The sequence below is a fragment of the Elephantulus edwardii genome, unplaced genomic scaffold (assembly GCF_000299155.1).
Source record: "Elephantulus edwardii isolate Elephantulus edwardi_28Jun2011 unplaced genomic scaffold, EleEdw1.0 scaffold00183, whole genome shotgun sequence".
NCBI classification, from domain to species: domain Eukaryota; kingdom Metazoa; phylum Chordata; class Mammalia; order Macroscelidea; family Macroscelididae; genus Elephantulus; species Elephantulus edwardii.
The window spans coordinates 4,383,385-4,402,373 of record NW_006399933.1 but is presented as its reverse complement, the minus strand read 5'-3'; the positions used below and the strand labels follow the sequence as shown (position 1 = coordinate 4,402,373).

The window sequence follows — 18,989 nt, the reverse complement described above, 5'->3', positions numbered from 1 at the left end:
ATTACTCTCTCTCCTTTCAACACTGTTGAAGTCCTCTGTAGTATTCTCCATCACAGTTTATGATGTCATACGAATTTTCACTAACATCAACATAAAAACTGATCCTGAAAGGACATTTTACTATATCTTTAATGAGAAAAATGGAACAATTTATTGGGGGAATAAACCAAAACACTCAACAAACATTAAGCCAAAAGTAAGTCTGAGGAAAGTGGTTTTAAAATGGTGCAGGATTAAGACCTAAAGGAGTGTCAATCACCAAAATAAGGAACAAGCAAAGACATGAAACTCTTTTTTTTTGTTTCTGTTTCTGAAAACTCAAGTGAGTGATGCTAAGAAGAGATCTTTCCTTTCCCACACAAACACTGAATTAAGAGTATTCTGGATGATGCATATGCATCTGCTAGCTACGAGGTCAGGTTTGTGTCTACCCAGAAGGCTTTGGAAGAAAGGTCTAGCACTCGACTGTAGCTGTTGCACTCCTTCCCAAACTGCAAGTTCTTTCTTCCACACAAGATAAAGTAAGAGACCAGGGCATTTCATCAAAACAAGAAATCTATTAAAGAGACAGACCCTTTGCAAAGGAAAAGACATGGAGGCATCTCTCCTGTACACCTGTTTATCTGAACAAAAGAGAAGGCAGAATTTTTAAAATTCTGAGAGGAGATGGACTTTCAGGAACTAGCCTATTAGCAGGAGAAGGGCATCATGTTTATTTTTGGAAGGAGGTAGGGGTTTAGAAAGGATTACAGTAATTTAATACATGCCAAGTGGGTCATGCCATAAGGTTTAAATCTCAATTCGGTGTGTAATTTTGATCAAAGGTTAGAAGTAGAGCTTCAGAATGAGCTTCTGTGTGAGCTGCTTTGGAAGTCCTGCTTGACTTGGGCTCTTTTGCTGGGAGTTGAGGTGTTTAGAGGCGAGGAAGGCTGGTTTCCACAGAAACCAGGAATTGTATTATATGCTAAGGCAATAAACACTTAGGAGTTGACTGTGTACATGCTTGAAGCAAATGGCAGGATGTCAGGAAGGAGCCTGAGGGTTTTAATTTCAGGATAAGCCCTATCTCACTACTTTTGAAAAATCATCCATTGTAACTCTAAGGGGCACAGTTCTGCTGTGACACACGTGCTGTCTTTGTTAGATTTTATCCCACAGGAATGAGTAAAAAAAATGTAATGAAGATTGTTATTACTTTATAAGGTCAACACAAAAAAATGTCTGTTGTCATAAACAAATTATATGCTTTGTCAAAGGAATGATTTCCATAAGCTGTCCGGGGCCTCTTCGAGTAAGAACAAGAAAGTTCTGACTCAGATATACAAGAAAGACACCATCACCACCAGGTGAGGGAAAGAGAAATAAACAGATTTATTAGACATTCCTAGCAGACTATGGACAGGTTAGGACAGACTGACCCCATCTTTATCTTACAGAAGGATTTATATGCCCTTTGCTGGCAGAGTGGGGTTTACACAGCTGCCAGTGCATCCCTTCTAATAGTTTTATGGTGATCTGCTTCTCAGGCCATCTTGTATGTTTTTTTCCTCAAGAGTCTGTTTTTCTAGTTATATTGACACAGTCATACATCTTTATCAAGAATTGTTTCTGATTGTTGTACTTTGTTAGTGTTTCCTTTCCCATTCCCTGTCACTATAAGAGTGATATTTTCAGAGTGGTAAAAGTAGAGAAACTATTAATTCAGACATCTTATGACCTAAATCAATTCTATCTCAACTTCCTGTTACTTTTTGCCATCAATCTCAATGCATAGTAACCTTATAGGGGTTTCCAAGGATGCAAATCTTTAAAGACACCTTTCAAACAGCCAATCTTTTGAGTAGCAGCCGAGCTATCAATCACAGCAGCACCAGGGCTGCATACCACCACACCACTTTTAACTAATGATCTGTGACTTCCAACGGCTTAGCAAAAAACCGTTTTCCAGTCCAGTGAAGTAATTACTTATAAGTCCTGTTCCATCAACTTTGGGGAGAGTCTCACATTTCTTTAACAAGCCCCTTCCAAAAAAATTCAGGACAAGGAGTTAGCTTTCTATTTGCTCTTACAGCATTCTAAAGAAGAATGAGATCTTGAGACTGCAGAATGGTCAAGGCTCCAAGATTGTGCTATTCACTATGGTAACCTCAAGTCAATATAGCATTTTAATTACAATTAATTAAACAAACAGTAATATTGACCACATTTTAAGGGTTCAAGAGCCTCACATGACCACTATTCACAATATTGGTCAGCATTTAAAAAAGAAGTTAAACTTATTACCATTGAATCAGAACCAACTCAGAGCTGGCTCTCCAGTGGGCTTCCAAAGCTGTAAACTTCATGGGAGGAGATTTCCCCTTTTTCTCCAATGAATCTGCTGGGTTTGAATCTCCAAGGAGTGGCCTTTGGAAAGCATAAATCTAGATCGTCTTGGAGGAGACAGATATAACTTCAATATTTAAAGACATTTTATTTTACGTTCTTGGTCTAGTGAATAAAAGATATTTCAAAATTCATCTCTTGGACGGGAATTGTCCTACTAATGGCACAGTGTGAAGTGTGGATAAACAAAGTTTATTCAAAATGTGCTTTAAGATTTTAGGTCAATTTTCTACCAAATCATAGATGCAGTTTTATTTCTCTACATTCTTAAACCAAAGGAAGATGGCTCTATGGGATGTTATGAGTACAGCTAAAGAAACAGTGGGTGGTGGTGACCAGGGAACTTTATCTGGGGCAGAAATTTTGGTGTTCAAGGTAAATTTTCTGGAATAGACTTCAAGGACTTGAGGCTTCAAGACAAGCAGGGGCCAGCCAGGTCAAGTTGAGTGCTAGAAGAAAGGCAGAGCACTGCTTTAGCACTGGATGGAGAAAAAAAAAATAGGGACTAAGTAAAGTATGTGGTTGTTGTTATTTACTATGGAGTATAGAAAAATGGAAGATTCTAGACAACTATTATTCATTGTCTGGAAGTTCTAATTTTATGGTTACAAAGAAATAATTCAATAGAATATTACTTTCTTCTCCATGTCTACATCAATAGATATCACTCCCAGCCAGCAACTGACATTTAGTCTGTATTGACTTGTATTGACTCATATTGACCTTCCATTGGTTTTCTGAGGCTGTGAATCTTTCTGGAAAGAGACTATCTATCTTTCTCCTGTGGGACAGCCAATGGATTTAAACTGCTGACCTTTTGGTCTGCATAGTGCTAAGCCACCAGAACTCCTCAATAGATATCAGTAACTTCTTTGAACAGAATATTTGAATTATTCAAAGGTTTTAACCAATTTAAAATAATAGTTCCTTTACAATAAAAAAAAATAATAGTTTCTTGAATTTTACTCATATATCAGAAAGGTAAAAGGAAATCTTTCAGTTAAACAAAAATACCCATGCTGCCACATCCCCTTTTTGCCCCTAAATATTTTTTTTTCAATTTTAAGTGAAAATGTTTTCCAAACATCCTGAAATTGATGTAAGCTTGGTAAGTCTCATGCAAGAAATGAAATAAAATTGGTCAATTTTGCTAATAATCAGCAATTGTCTCTGAATCAGGTTTTTTTGTAACTTTTAGAGGAGATTCTGGCTATTGAAAAAAAGATCACTTTTTATTTTTTGAAACATACTATAAAGTATAAATTCTTAACTATACCTAGGAAAGACTTTATTTGTAAAAATTTCAGTTGATACATGAAACACAGAATCAGACACAATGACTTCTAAATCATAACTCTTTATGCCATTATTCTGACTCCACAGAAATATATCAGAACACACTTGAAAATAAAAAGGCATAGTGCATTCAATAGTTGAGTTTAATTTTTCTTTTAATCAACTACAATTCAACCCTTGAGTTCAGAATGATACCTTAAAACTCTTACAAAACTAATTGATTATTTCTGAAGGTTGACAGAAAACTTGTTATTTTTGAAAAAAGTAGATAAACTGTTGAGATATGATGTGTTCACACAAGCTATAACATGGGTAACTGGATATTGGTTCAGGGGAAGTTTTGTACATGAAAGCATTCTAAGAAGTAACGAGTAAATTAAATATCACCATTTTGCCACATATAATGAAAATATCTGTTCTAGCCACTGAGCCATACTCAAGCATCTAACCCAAGCATTGAGTACCAGTGGCTTCAAATATTACAAAAAAAGAGAAAGGTAGAGACTTGTGGCCTAGTGGATAAGGAATTGTGCTGCTAACCCAAAGCACACAGTTCAAATCCACCAGCTACTTCATGGAAGAAAGAGAAGCAATCTCCTTCCCTGTGATTTACTGCCTCTGAAAATCTACTGGAGGGTCAGCTGTGAATCACTCCCAACTTGAAGGTAAACAGCAAACAGCAGTGGTAAGGCCACTGGTGGCCTAGTGGGTAAAGAGTTGCACTGTCAGTCCAAAGGCAACAAGTTTGAATCCAATAACTGTTCTGCAGGAGAAAGATGGGCAGTCTCCCTTACGGCATTTACAGTCTTGAAAATTCACTGGAGCCTCAGCTATGAGTCAGTGCCAACTTGATGGCAATAAGTTACTGTTTATATATATTGACTATCATGTTGATAAATGCAAGGGGTCAAAGGTGATATTTTCCATATTTATTGGTAAGGCTGAGGCAGCAACCCTTTACACAGCACAATTTTGCATAAATTATCAAGATACATCTTGTATACAGTCACAAAACCAAGACATATTTTTACATAAGGTAAAACTCAAGACAGATTTACAAGCATTTTTTATACAAGTCTCATGTATTTCCAGTTCAGTTTATACACCCTTTAGCCTAAGAATTGATTCACTAGATTTTTCCAGAGAGGTTAGGGAGAAACAGAAAGAAATAACAGCAAATTACCAACACAGCATGCAACATATGATTAGAAACAAGACACATCTCCAAGCACTTTTATTTTTCAGTTTGAAATAAATTTTATTAGTTTTTATCTCTTCAGACAAGAAAATTGTTGTATTTTGTTCTTTAACATCAGATGTGTTTTTGTTAAGATTTCAGCACACACATTAATCAGTAGTGGGAGCACCTGAGCACATATCAAACAATACAGACACAACCAAACAATAGTCACATTTACATGCTGAATGCTAATGAAATGGAAAGTTTAGTTTTGCCTATTTATCCAAATGTATACTTATGTACAAGGTAATGAATTAAGAAAATGTTTTCAATCTACCTATCAGATAAGGATTTCATGAAATTACTTTGTTGAATGTGTATTTTAATGACAGTAAGAGCACAGAGCATACAGAAGACATCATTGTGTCATATTCAATGAGAATATTCACTCATTCATTCCTGCATTACATCAAAGGCAAGTAGTATTAAAGAAACAGCTCATTATTATTCATTGAGCTTTTCTTCACTCCATTTCAAATCTTAAAAACAAAAATAGGGTGAGATTGCTTCTGTCACATATAGAATTATAAACACATATATAGCTGTAGTTGGCTGATTTTGAAATATTAGACATTGTAGCAATGAAAATTAGCTTTTAAAAATATCATTAGTGATGATATAAATAAAGTAAAAAAATACTATAAACATCTTTATGATACCTTAATGTAATGAGACATCGAGCAAAGAATTTCTAATAAATGAAGCACAATGTAGCATATAGTTTGACTTCACATTACACCACCACCATTACAATATCACTACCGGCTGTCACCATTGTAATCACAACCATCCCTCGAATAAGAAGCAATATCAGCTGGTTACCAGCTATAATATTCCCACAATATGACAATTTTAATGTGTGTGTTCCATGAAATTAATCCCACTGATATGTTGAAAATATGCATTTGATTAGTGTAATTAATTAAAATACGGGCAATATTAAGGAGCAAAATCAATCTCTGCCCCAATCTTGGATACTGTTCTATTAAAGTGCAATGATAAATAAAGAGTTCAGAGTCATCAAAAAATCTTTTTAATTTTACAGGGAAAAAATTATTCTAAGACAAGAACAGTGATAACACCAACTTCTTGCTACTAGTGCCCAGTGTTATCTATTTCTGTAACAACTATCCTATAAATCTGTCTTTTGTAAAAACTCACACTGTGCTTTTGCTTGCATTTCTGAAATTTTCCTTAGGACCAAATCTTAAGTCAAGAAGCAACATTAGTCTCTGATGACTCAGTGAACTTGTGAAGAAAATGAAAATACTTTTCAAACTTCAGTGCTAAAATTAGGCAAACAAATGATATTTAGATATTCAAAATTTTGCCACTTTTAGGATTAAAAAAAAAAGAGCTAACTCTCATAAAATAAAACAAATAGTGGAAAAATCATGTGCTATAGTATATACAAAAAAGTAAAAAACACCAAGAGCCCTATTTTTACTTAAAAAAAGAAATCGTTTCCTTGTAAGAAGGGTAATCAACATCATTCAGAAGAAATTCATTCAGATAAGGATCAGTGTTGCATAGAGTTACTCCAGTACAACCTAGGAGTTAGGTCAGCTACAAACTTGGCACACGTTGGCAGGATCTGATGCTCTCTGAGGGAAGAGGCTGGTGCACAAAAAGAAGCCCTGTAATAACTGTCATAATTGACCTGGCCCCACCACTTGTCCCTTTGAAACTGGGGGTCTCAATGTGAAAAGACTCCAACGTTCAGGTCACATAGCTACCAAGGGATGTTCTTTGATTAGATTACCCATTTACTAGTATTGTTTTGAAAGAAATTGAAATTGGAATGAATGAAACTAACTGGTCTCATGCCTTTATATGGGTGTATGTGGTTGCAGAAAAGGAGCAAACGTGAGCTAGTATTCCTTGTGATGTCAAATATTGTTGTGTGATGTCAAATAGCAGACTTTTGGGTTTTGGTTGTTTTTTTTTCTATTAGGAGATCTTCCTGGACCCTTTTCTTCCTCAATTATGAGTGATAATTATAGGCTTCCTTAAGTGCTAGCTTCTGCTGGAAATATCCATGGCAACCATGAGCAGATCTAGTTTTCTTTAAAAATAAAATTCTAGCAATATCAAATCAAATCTTTAATGATCTCTTCTGGTGCTTGTTATAAAGCAACATAAATGGTAAATGGCATTACATTGTCAGCATTTGTGGGGATAAAAAAATTTAAACAGAATAAAAGTTTATCTTCCTTAAATTGGAAAAAAAGTAAATTTGTGTTTATTAATGAATATAATAAAAATATATTACAAGGGTTGTATTTAGAACTGCTTTTATTTTAAACGTTTTATATTGACTTTTCAAAATTAACAGTCTTTTTCTCTGAAATCAAGAGATTTCAATATCCAGCCAATGTCTTTAGAGATGATTTCTTCAACTTACTCCCCCCTCACTCTTGAACAAAGTAATCCTTTTCAAGTTCAGAATTGTTTTAAAAAATGCTTTCTTCATTTTGAGATCTAGTATCTCATGAGATAAAGATATTCATATAACTCACGTAATTTCAGGTAACAGAAATAGCAGACATTTTCATTCAGTTCTCACCCTCTTTTAGCTGAAATGAAAGCTTATATTTTCAATAATAGGGGGGAAAGTTTTGGATTCATTTTCTGCTTCTATCCATGCCATTTTATACCATTATCTTGGAGGATGATTTTTCACGTGTGACATTTGAGGATTAAAAATCTGCAAATTTTCCTGACTTTTGCATATAAAACTATATTTGGGAATGTGCTTTCATCTTCTTTTAGAGATAGCATAGCTTGGTTATCCCAATACTCCATTAGGAAGTCTAGGAATATCTGATTATTTTTTTTTCCCTACAAACAAGAAAACCAGGGGAAAGTGTGCTCACATGCCATGTGCAAGGCACTACAGTCAGTCAGTGGCAGAGCCAAGACAAGAACCAGGTTTGTAACTCCCGCTGAGTGTGTCTTCCATAACTCCACGGTACTTCTCATTTGAAGATTGTTGGTTAATAGAGAAGGTAACAACTTTATTTTAAATATTTGAACATTGGCAATTTTATTCATTGGTTTTAAAACATCTAGAAGTATATTTTGACTGTAACGTAATATTGAATGTTCACATATTTCCCCAACATTGATGATCTTTGTCACTGTGATGTTTTTCCTTACTAGCACTAAGGAAAATTTGAGTTTCATATATGGTTTTCCTTAAAGTGTGTTTAGGGGTGAGGAGTGGGCAAAAAAACATAGAAAAGTAAGAACTAACATCAATTTAATTAATCTGTGTTACCAGATTCATTTGGCTTATTTCCAGATGAATGTTCCTTCTCTATCTATACAGTGCTCAAAAGAAATTAAATATATGTGATAATAATACATTTCCTTGTAATTCCATAAAGAAAAATCATCATGCTTGCTAGAATTTACTGATTTAATCTAGGTCCTTTGGTACACAGGTTGGAAATGCCTTGACTTAAGGGTAATTACAGATATTTTTATGTTTTCTACCCAGGTTCCAATATTTGTGGGCAACATTCTTCCTTGTTAGTCATTCTTCAAGGTATAAAAAAAATGGTGGCTTTATTTCTAGGATAAACGTAATTTCATCTCTATCTAGTCACTCTATATTATTTCAAGTTATACTGAAACTAATGTGCTTTTATCACATGGATTCCAAAACTGATGTCTTAAACTCTTGTAACATATAGACACAAGAGAAAACTGTACAGTATTGTCTATAAGCCAGAGCCTTCACCTCTATCATTCATTTTTCCCCCCTTCAGGAACAAAACCATCAAACTGCTGGTCCTGGACTCATTTCGCAGATACATTCTATTTGAGAATCTCAATATAATAAATCATCTGAAGATTGAGACTCTTGAAATCTGAGATTTATTTTATCAGTTCTTTGCTTTCTACCAAGATTCTTCCAGATAAAGAATTACTTTTGTGCAGAGTATTTGAGCCTGTGTTTTCAGCGGCAGCTCAGATCTACCTAATATTTTGTTTCACATATTCAACATTTCTTTCAATTCCTCTTGAAAGAAATAAAACATAAAAGTGCTCAACACTACTTTTCTTTCCCTTGAAGATATCAATTTTCTCATTTGAGTCTATATTCCACAACAATAAACCTATAAAACTTCAAGTATGCTTTTAAATCTATTGTACCCTCTATCATGTTTGCCATTGAAAACACAGCTTAGTACAATAGCATCCAACTCTAATCTTGACTTGAAGCTATTTAGAGAAGTTTCGAAGCCCTGAGCAGAGATATTTTTCTTCAGTGGGTTTGAGTTGGGCTGACCAAAAGTTTGTGCCAGTTGACTATTCTTTTCCTTAGATCCACTTTGTCAAGCCAGATACAGGCTTCACCAATCAAAGTTTTCTTCATAAACTTTCCTCCATTGGAGAAAAGCAAAATCTAGAAAAAAATCCAAAATTATGTATAGGTATATATTTTTTAAAATCTCTCTTAAGAACATTTGATCAGCAAAAAATAACAGAGAAGAGAGAGTAGTGGTAGAAGGAAATGGGAAATATTTTTGCAAGAAAATGAATAACTAAAATGCTCTAAAATTAGTTGGCATTATTTCTTCATATGTAAATATGTATGCTAGTGATATATCTCTATTTTATGGTACGTATATATTTTATGGGCTATACATATTATGAGATACACATATATTATGAGATACAAATAAATATATATCTCTTTTATGGGAAATTAAAATATTGTTTATGGAAGATATATATGTATTTCCCATAAAAACCCACTGTTATCAAATCAATTCCAACTTACAAAATGCTATAGGACAGAATCAAACTGTCTCACAGAATTTCTAAGGTTGTACTTCAGCAATGGGCTCTAATGTTTCAGAGATGATGAGGATGGCACAGGAGAGGCTAAGTTTCAGATTGGATGTTCATAGTGTCACTACTAATTATACTTGACTCAGTGGCACCTTAAAACAACAACAATCTTTTATGGAAGCAGATTTCACATTTTTCAGCTGCCCAGCATTTGATGAGTTTGAACTGTCATCCATGGGGTTAGCAATCAAGTGTTTTAATCACTAGACCACCAGGATAGTGCATAAGAGTAGTCATGTAAATATATAAATCATTGAACAAATCGCTGTGGAGTTGGTGGTACTATTAAGCAAAAATATTATGTGATTAAGGAACAATGAATTAATCATTATACATAAAATAACCAGTAAAGTCACTAAGCTTACATAAAAATATCTAAGATATTGTTATTTTTGAAAAGAAATGAGGACAAGAGCTTCAAAGGGAAGAAAATGATGAATAAAACATAGGGCCCAAGTTGATTTAAAAAATTTTTATATGATGAATATAAACTGAGATAAGATTAAGTATATAAGATCTTGGAGGATTTAGAATAAATCAAGATAATGGTTATTTACTGAGGGGTTTTAATTTGACCTAATCAGTGCTTTTAAAAGTGAACTTTGGAGGTAATGTGATGAAATGAATTAAAGGGGCAAGATATGGGTGACAAGTAGGCCGGATATACTGCTCAAATGTTGATATAACAAAGATGGAGTTATAAAGAGGAATAGTGGCAGTGATTAGGAAAGTAAAATAAAAGAAATGCATATTAAATAAAAATCCAACAGTAGACTAGAGAAGACTTTGCAATCAATGAAATGGGGTAAGATGTTTTAGCAAAGAGGGCTCAGGAATATACATCAAATAATGTTTATTTCAATATTTGATGTATTGCCCTATGTCACATAGTACGTGATCAGTATATAAATATTGAATAATGTAACTGAAAGTAGATACAAAATAAGTTAAAATGTGTCATATAAACTGTAGAACATAGTTACCTGAAGAGAATGACCAGCAGGACTTAGGCTGAATCTAAAAGTTTCATTGAAGGAAGGCTCTCGATCATGTCTACATACTCGAGTTTTTTTCTTGATCACTTTTTTTTGGGTAGAAATGTTCAAAACGTATATTTTCACATATAAATCTGAAAATGAGAATTTGTCCTATTAAGCATCCAAAAGCATAGAATTTTTTACTGAAATAATAATTATTATTATATACTGATAGTTCCTATATTTTAAACAAAACCAGTACATTCACACAATGGACAGCATGCAGGAGCAATGATTTTGAAAATTACTTCTTAACTTGAGATGGTCTGGAGAGTATTATTGCTAAAGTGAACTAACTCAGTCTCATAAGGACAAATACTGTATAAGACTACTATTGTAGAAATAAAAAGATAAATAGTAAAACACGTATGAGGATCCAAGGAGGGGCGGGGCGGGGCAGAGCGGTGAGGATGGGCAGGGGAGTAATCATAGGGCCACACAATTTGATGGGCAAGGAAGAGGTGGGGAAAGGAATTGGGAAAGTTCCGATGTGACAAACAATGTATATGAACTTCGTAAGTAAACCAATATAAAAAAAATTTTCTAAAAAAACCCCTTATCAATTAGTATTTTCTGTCCCCTTCCTAGATTTGTGAATTCAGAGGTGAATAAAACAGTTGTGAGCTTTCCCCTCAAAAAACAAAATCAAACACCCCCCCCCAGTAGATCATTAAAATGGACTTTAGATAATGTAAAAGTTTTTAAAAGATGGACCAATTTCCTGTAATATAAAAATTCATTCATTCATTCATTTAATTCTCTGAATTGAAAAATAACTAGCTAAACATTGAGGGAAGGAGAATTAAACTCTTTTATATACATACAACAAATTATTAAAATCCTATTTGGCATTTTATTTCTTATATTTAGTACATAACCTAAACTTCACTTGGCATTTTTCAGGAGAACTTAACTATATCTCAAATGAATATTTGACATATTGTATTGTACAACATTATAAAATCAGATACCTGGTAAGTGGTCAGGAGATTTAAATTTGTAAGTGATATTTCTGCATTGGAGAATTTCAACTATCAGCTGTTCACCATCTGTCTTCATTTCCTTCTTCAATGCAATCTTTATTTCACCCATTACCTGTGTTTTTACTGGAAAATTTAAAGGAAAAAGTTAAAGAATATATACTGCTACATATTCAGTGCTTAGTACATTTGTTTATTGATTTATTTAATGGTTATCAAGTGCTAACCACTATAGGGCAATCTGTGCATACATAGATACAGAAAATAGGAACTATTGTCCTAGAGGAGTGAATAATCTCACAGCAAGACTGATCAAAATACAGATAAAGTAAATATATTATGTCAAGTATAAGGAGCTGTATATATTATGTTAAGAATAATGACGTAACCCAAATGTAAGCAGTTTGAATTTAACAGCTGCTCTGTGTAATAAAGACGAGACAGTTTGCTCCCATTACAGCCTTTGAAGCCATGGGAAATCATCTCGAGTAGGAATGACCACGGCAGCGGGCTAACCCTAAGTATATTGATAGGCACAGTCTTTGGGCAGTTGCATCGCTAACCTAAATACCATGACTCTCTGGTAGTTGGAATCCTCCAGTGGTTCCTGAGGAGAAAGATTGGCGATCTCCTCCCAGGTAATTTACAGCCTTGGAAATACCATAGAGTGTCTGTTCTGACTTGATGTCAATGAATTGGAGTTGGTTTCTGGTTTGGTCTTGTTGATGTAGTATATTCTGCTTTTATTTAATGGAATTTTAGAAGAAACATGAGTCAATAAATGTTACTCAACTGTGGCTTTTTAGGTCAAAGAGGAAATAAATAACTCTAGAGGTAGGTTGTTGTTGTTATGTAACATTGAGTCAGAACCAACTCATAGCTGACCTTTCAGCAGGTCTTTCAGAGGCTGTAAATTGCAAGGGAGGCGATTATTAATCTTTCTCCTGTGGGGCACAGTTGGTGGATCCAAACTTCTTGCTTTGGGGCTGGCAGCACGATTCCATATCCACGAGGCCAGAAAAGACATATATAAAAATAATAAAACTCTAAGATGAGTTGTAGTAAATAATAAGTAACATGCCTTATGAAATATAAGAAGCTATTTGCCAATAATTGCCCATACCAGGATTACACAAGAACATTTGCTAGATAATGAAATACCATCATAAATCATTTTACCTTTTTCTGTTTGTATGTAGTTTTACCCCCTTTCTATTTTCTTTATGAAAGATATATTGAACAAAATCACACACCAATAAATACAAAGAAATATGCAATGTGCTCTTTGCCCCCCCCCTTCGATGCTATAAAAATGGATACAATTATTTGATCTATTATACAGTATACAGGAAGGAAGGAAAAACAGTAATATTCCAACTGCACAGGGAAGGAACAAAGAAAAATTCAATTACACTATTTGTTGCTATGTACTGTTGAGTCGACTACAACTTACAGAGACCCTATGCACAATAGCTCTGAACTGTGCTCTATCATGAGCCAATCACACTCTCTGACACACCTACCCTCATTATCCCACCTCATTTGATGTATACATCTCCTGTGTTGTCCCTCAACCCTTTCAAGCATGATATCCTTCTCCAAAGACTATTTCTTCCTAGTTACATAGCCAAAGTATGTGAGACAATATCTCAAAATCCTTGCCTCCAAGGAGGAGTTAGGGTTCACCCTCTCCAGGATAGATTTATTCTATTGGCAGTCTGTGGTGTGTTCTATACTCTTCTTAACACCACAACTCAAAACATCAATTCTTCTGTCATCCACCATCATTGTCCATTTCTCTGATGCATAGCAAGTAATTGCAAAAACCATGACTTGGATCAGGCACACCAGTCTCTAGACTGCTATCTTTGCTTTTCAGCACTCTAGAGCTAGCCAATTGAAGCTGTGGGTAGAACTTCTTACAATAATGAGAAAGGTTAAAATGACATGCCAACATCTTCTAGAAGAAATTCCTTTTTATAGATCATATTCCTCTTTCACAGGCCTGAAATTCCAACCCTCACTCTTTATGCTTAGAGCTGTTGTTGCTTTTGTTGTCTTTCTTCACTTTCTCACTTGGAGAGGAAGTGTAACAAGAAACTTGCTAATTAAAGTTCCCACATCATCATATTGCTCGCTTCTTTCTTAGTAGCTCAAATTCACATGCTTCACAAGGTGATACTTGTGAAGGTCTTGCGAAGTTACTCTCTGTTTAGAGATGATTAGATATTTTCCAATTTTATTTAAAAAATTATGCTCACTGAAGTAGATGTAAAGGGTTGATTGATTTGACATAGCATCACAATTGGTTCGCATGCCTTTGTCCTTTGAAGGCAATCTCTGGACATAGACAAATGTTGTGCCTACTGACTCCAAAAATTGGCACAGCTACTTAGGATCTGTTTCAATTTTTGAACAGAAACCATAAAAATACAACACATAGAGGACTTGTGAGACTATTTTGTCATTGGGTGTGGAATAAAATGCACAAAGAATGCTTTGACCAAGCATCTGGTTTCTTAAATCTCTGAGACTTGTGATTTTTTTTTTTCTTTCACAATAAGAAGAATAAATCTCACTCTAGATGATTATATTCAGTTTGATGGCACCTAACAACAACAAATGCCTAGAGGTGGTATTTATTATAAGGTTAATACCTACAATTCAAGAATGCAAAGAAAGAGTAGAAGTAATGGCAGGGAGAGAACAGAGAGTGAGTAATTTACAAATGATATTACACAATAATGGGAAAATACATAGAGAATACATAGGGGTAAAGAAATAAAGAATCAATTTTTTAAGCAGAGTATCATGGAAAAAGGAGGTTAGATAGAATTTAATATTTGAAAGAGATCTATATTTCTGAAACCATTCTAAAATCTAAAAATATTCTTAAAAGTGATCCACTAGACTATAGAAATTATGAAACAATATCATTACTATCACATTGAAATAAAATCTTGCTGCAGGTAATTTGAAAATGACTAGAGTGCCATACTGAAAAAAGAATTACCAGAAATACATGATGGATATATTAGAAGTTGTGGAATGAAGGACATCACTGCTGACGTCAGAGGGTGTTAATGTAGAGAATACCAGAAAAAATGCTTATTGGTGCTTTATTTGCTCTGCAAAGGTGTTTGACTGTGTGGGTCATAGTAGAGTATGGATAATACTGAGAAGAATGTCAACTCCAGAACACTTAATGCTTATGTGGAATATGTACATATAGACCTAGGAGCAGTCAATTGAACAGAACAAGTGAATGCAGCATGGTTTAAAATCAAGGAAGATGTGCATCAGAGTTATATATTTTCATCAAAGGTATTCAACCTGTATGTTGAGAAAATATTCTGATAAACTAGACAAGGTGAAGATTTCAGGTATCAAGGTTGAAGTAAGACTGATCAGCAACCTACAATATGCAGCAGACACATCAAACAAAGACTTGGTGAAAGGCCAAGAAGAAGGGCAAAGACCAGAACTTTAATTATATATTGAATCTCAACCTAAAGAAAATAAAAGTCCTCAGAACTGAATTGATAAAAAATTATTTCCTTTTACTTGGATGCACAACGAATTCTCACAGAAGGACCAGTGAGGGAATCAAATGATGTACTTCAATGTGCAAATTTACCAACAAGGATCTCTTTAAAATGCTACGTAGCAAGGATTTAACTTTTAAGCATCAAGGTGTATCTCATTTAAGAATGGTATTTTCAATTGCTTTATTTCATGTGAATGTTGGACAGTGAATCATGAAGACAGATGAATTGATGATACTTTTGAGTTGCGCTATCGGCAAAGAATATTGAATATACCATAGATGGCCAAAAGAACAAACAAACCTGCATTGGACGAAGTGCAGGCAAGATGCTCCTTAGAAGCAAGAATGATGAGCCTTTATTTTACATGCTTTGAACATTTTATCAGAAGGAGCCTGTTCCTGGAGCAGGACACCATGCTTGGAAAATTTGAGGTCAGTGAAAAGAGGAAGTCCCTCAATGAGATAGATGGATACTGACTTCAGCAATGTGCTTAAGCATAGAAGAAATTGTGAGACTGGCACATGATCAGGCAACAAGTTTTTGGTTTGTTTTTTTTTTCCTTATTTGTAGGTTCTTTATGAATCAGAGCCAAAAAAATAACCCTCAACAACTACAAAAACCACTGAACCTCATAAATAATGAAAAAATTCTTTAAGGATCTATGAAAAATACCAAACAAGTACCTTGTTATAATGTAAGAATCAGGTTGAGCTCAGAAAGCAGAATTCAACACCAAAAGTCAAATGGACAATGGGGGGGGGGAGTTTGAACCTATTTCAAATATTGCACATGTGTAAGAAGAGTGGAGTGACATTATGAAATATTTAAGAGATGACGCAGTAGATATAACAATAAATATTTAAGGATGAGGAAAGAGAAAGACAGGAGTAGGAGAGAGAGAGAAAAAAGAATGATGGTAAGACAAAACTCCGTGTTGTTGTTGTTATTGAGTACTATCGAGTTGGAGGCAATCCAAACTGGTTCCATAGTTGGAAGCTCCAGGGGGGATTCAGAGGCAGTTTATTACAGGGAAAAGACTGCCCATCATTTTCCAGAGGGTGAGCTCGTGGGTTTGAACAACACACATTCAGGATTGTGACAGAAGTTCCCACCATTAGCCCACCAAAGTGCAAATCACGGCTTCTTTTTCTTTTCTTTTTCTTTTTTTTTTGTCAGAGACAATACATATGCATATCGTATCAACATTTACACCTTCATACAAATGCTTACCTCTATCTGTTTATTTTTTTAAGAGACATATATTTTGAAAAGGCATCACAATTACCAGAAAACTGACACTCCTTCTCACACCATAAATTAAGGTTGGTATAAACTCTATCTTAGAAACATGACAGCTAAAGCTTGAATTTCTTCAACTTATCAAATAACAAGTAACCCAAGTAGAATGAATCTTGATTTTCTGATTTTGAATCCAGTACTCTATTCAGTCATGAATACCTTATATTTTTATTTCTTCTAAGAGTTTGAATATTGACTTATCCATAATAATATTAATTTTACATTTTCATAATACAGTATCAGAATAAAATTATTTTCAAGGGCTGCAATTTATCACTTAATTTTAACAACACATAAGACTCACCCAAAAAGCAGGGGGTATAGCAAGAAATATTACAAATTACACGATAAATGCAGAGTTATTGTCTATAGATATATTTCAGTAATAACATCATAATAAAATTTTCTTAAAATATTTGTAATTATTATATTAAATGAAATGTAACTATATATATATGTATATATATATGAACTAAATTACGCTAAGAAAACATATTTCTTCTTTATTATATTTTTAGTAGTTTTAACACAATGCATATTGAATTTACTTTTTCCTAAAATTCTAAGAATTCTATTACTTTTGTCAAAGCAAGAATCTATTAGGCTAAAGATTTTTGGAGACAACTTTTAATTAGTTGGTAGTGAATAAAATGTGTTACTCCAGAAAAGAAGGTAAGATTATGACTTTGTAAGAGAAAAATCTTTCTTTTAAAACAAAAATGCATAGAGTGAATACATATCTTACCAACACATATTACTTTACACTTGAAAATTTCCATTATTATTGCATGTCAATGTTGCAGATTGTTGAAGCCTAAATTGGTGCTAGATATGATATGTATCTATCACTGGTAGTCTATCACCTCATAATTCACTACCTAGCACCAAGCATTCATTGCAAATAAAGAAAAGCCTAATATGGTAAAATTAAAGCTGATATTTTAAAACAAGAACTCTAGCTGACAATTCTGTGAGATAGGAAGCCAATTAGTGCTTTTCTAGTTTGTCTTGCTAGAGGAACAAATAGGTTCATCTGGAGAGGGTGAAAGCAGGCTGCTCCTTGGGGGCAAGGATTTTGAAGCTTCCTCTGACATATTTTGCTCTTGTTACATGGTGGGACTGGTCCTTGGAGAGGGACATCACTCTTGGGAGGGTGGAGGAACAGCTCAAGAGAGGAAGACCCTCTATGAGATGGATTTATGCAGTCACTGGAGTAATGGGGTTAGGTGTATCAGAGACAGTAAGTTTGACCCAGGGTAGAGCGGGGTTTAGGGCTCTTGTACATAAGATTGCTATGAGTTTCAAGCATCTTGACCACACATAACAACAATAGTTGGTCTTGCTTCATCTATAAAAGGAAAGTACTTAATAAGGTAAGTTATTACAATAATTTAAATTTTACAGGTTGGAAGCAGGAGTGGCATCCATCTCCTAAACAACATGCCTCGGGAAACTCTATGAACTTTGATAAATGTCAATAATTACAGTTAGGCTTCAGGCCCTTTGCTCATAGGGTCGCTATGAGTCATACTCAACTTGAAGGCAATCAAGGACAACAACATAAAACGTTGGATTTAAACAAAACAAAAACAAAAACATTACATAATCACAGAAGATATAACATGTTAAGTGTTAGGTTGCTAACCAAAATGTTGCCAGTTCAAACACACTAGCTGCTCTGCATAGGAAGAGGGGTGGAGGTGGGGCAAAGCAAGGCAGTGTGTTCCCATTAAGATGCAGAACACAGTACTTGGGGAAAATAGAGTTGGGGCAGCGGCAAAGGGAGTAATGGGGCAAAGTTCCTTAAAAAGATGGATTGTAGAGTCTGTGTAGTGGGCTTGCAGGAAGGAATTGCATAGCAATGAAAGAGTTTTTCTTTTACTCATCAAGGAGAAAAATGGATTGGCGGTGGGGGTGGGCAGGGAGAAAAGTGCATCAATGAATGACTGGAAACCCTAAGTCACTATAAACTTTCATTAAAATTAATAAAATTAACTAAAAAAAGATGGATTGGCACAATGACTCCGATGTACAAAGAATTGGGCCAGGGTTTGAACATGCTGTTCACAGGATGTCTGTGAGTTAGAGAAGTTGCAGGCGGCAAGTAGGCGGCACATAACAACAACAACAGAGTACATGACAACAAAAATGTTTGTCGGTAGCCAAAGGAGAGACAGGTATTTCCCTGTGTATTATTTTATTTGCCTTCCTTTCAATTGCTTCTACTCTATCAGTTTCGTGTTTAAATGAATGTAAGTTTTTAAACATCAGGAATAGCAAAAGTAAACTATCTAGCAACAGGTAATTTTTAAAGTATTAATTTCCTTTTTCTTCTCAAAAT

The 18,989-nt window shown here is 34.5% G+C and overlaps 1 protein-coding gene across 1 annotated transcript in view; it reads right to left on the bottom strand.

The window, feature by feature from the left end:
• Positions 1 to 9,194: 9,194 nt before the first annotated feature.
• The window catches only part of PCLO (piccolo presynaptic cytomatrix protein), a 445,980-nt gene continuing 436,185 nt past the window's right edge, over positions 9,195 to 18,989 (bottom strand). Inside the window, exons 24-26 of the mRNA XM_006896143.1 lie at positions 11,793 to 11,927; positions 10,768 to 10,913; positions 9,195 to 9,335 (exon numbers count right to left, since the gene is read on the bottom strand). Of these exons, the coding sequence (XP_006896205.1) occupies positions 9,195 to 9,335; positions 10,768 to 10,913; positions 11,793 to 11,927 (422 nt within the window). The remainder of the gene's footprint in view (positions 9,336 to 10,767; positions 10,914 to 11,792; positions 11,928 to 18,989) is intronic.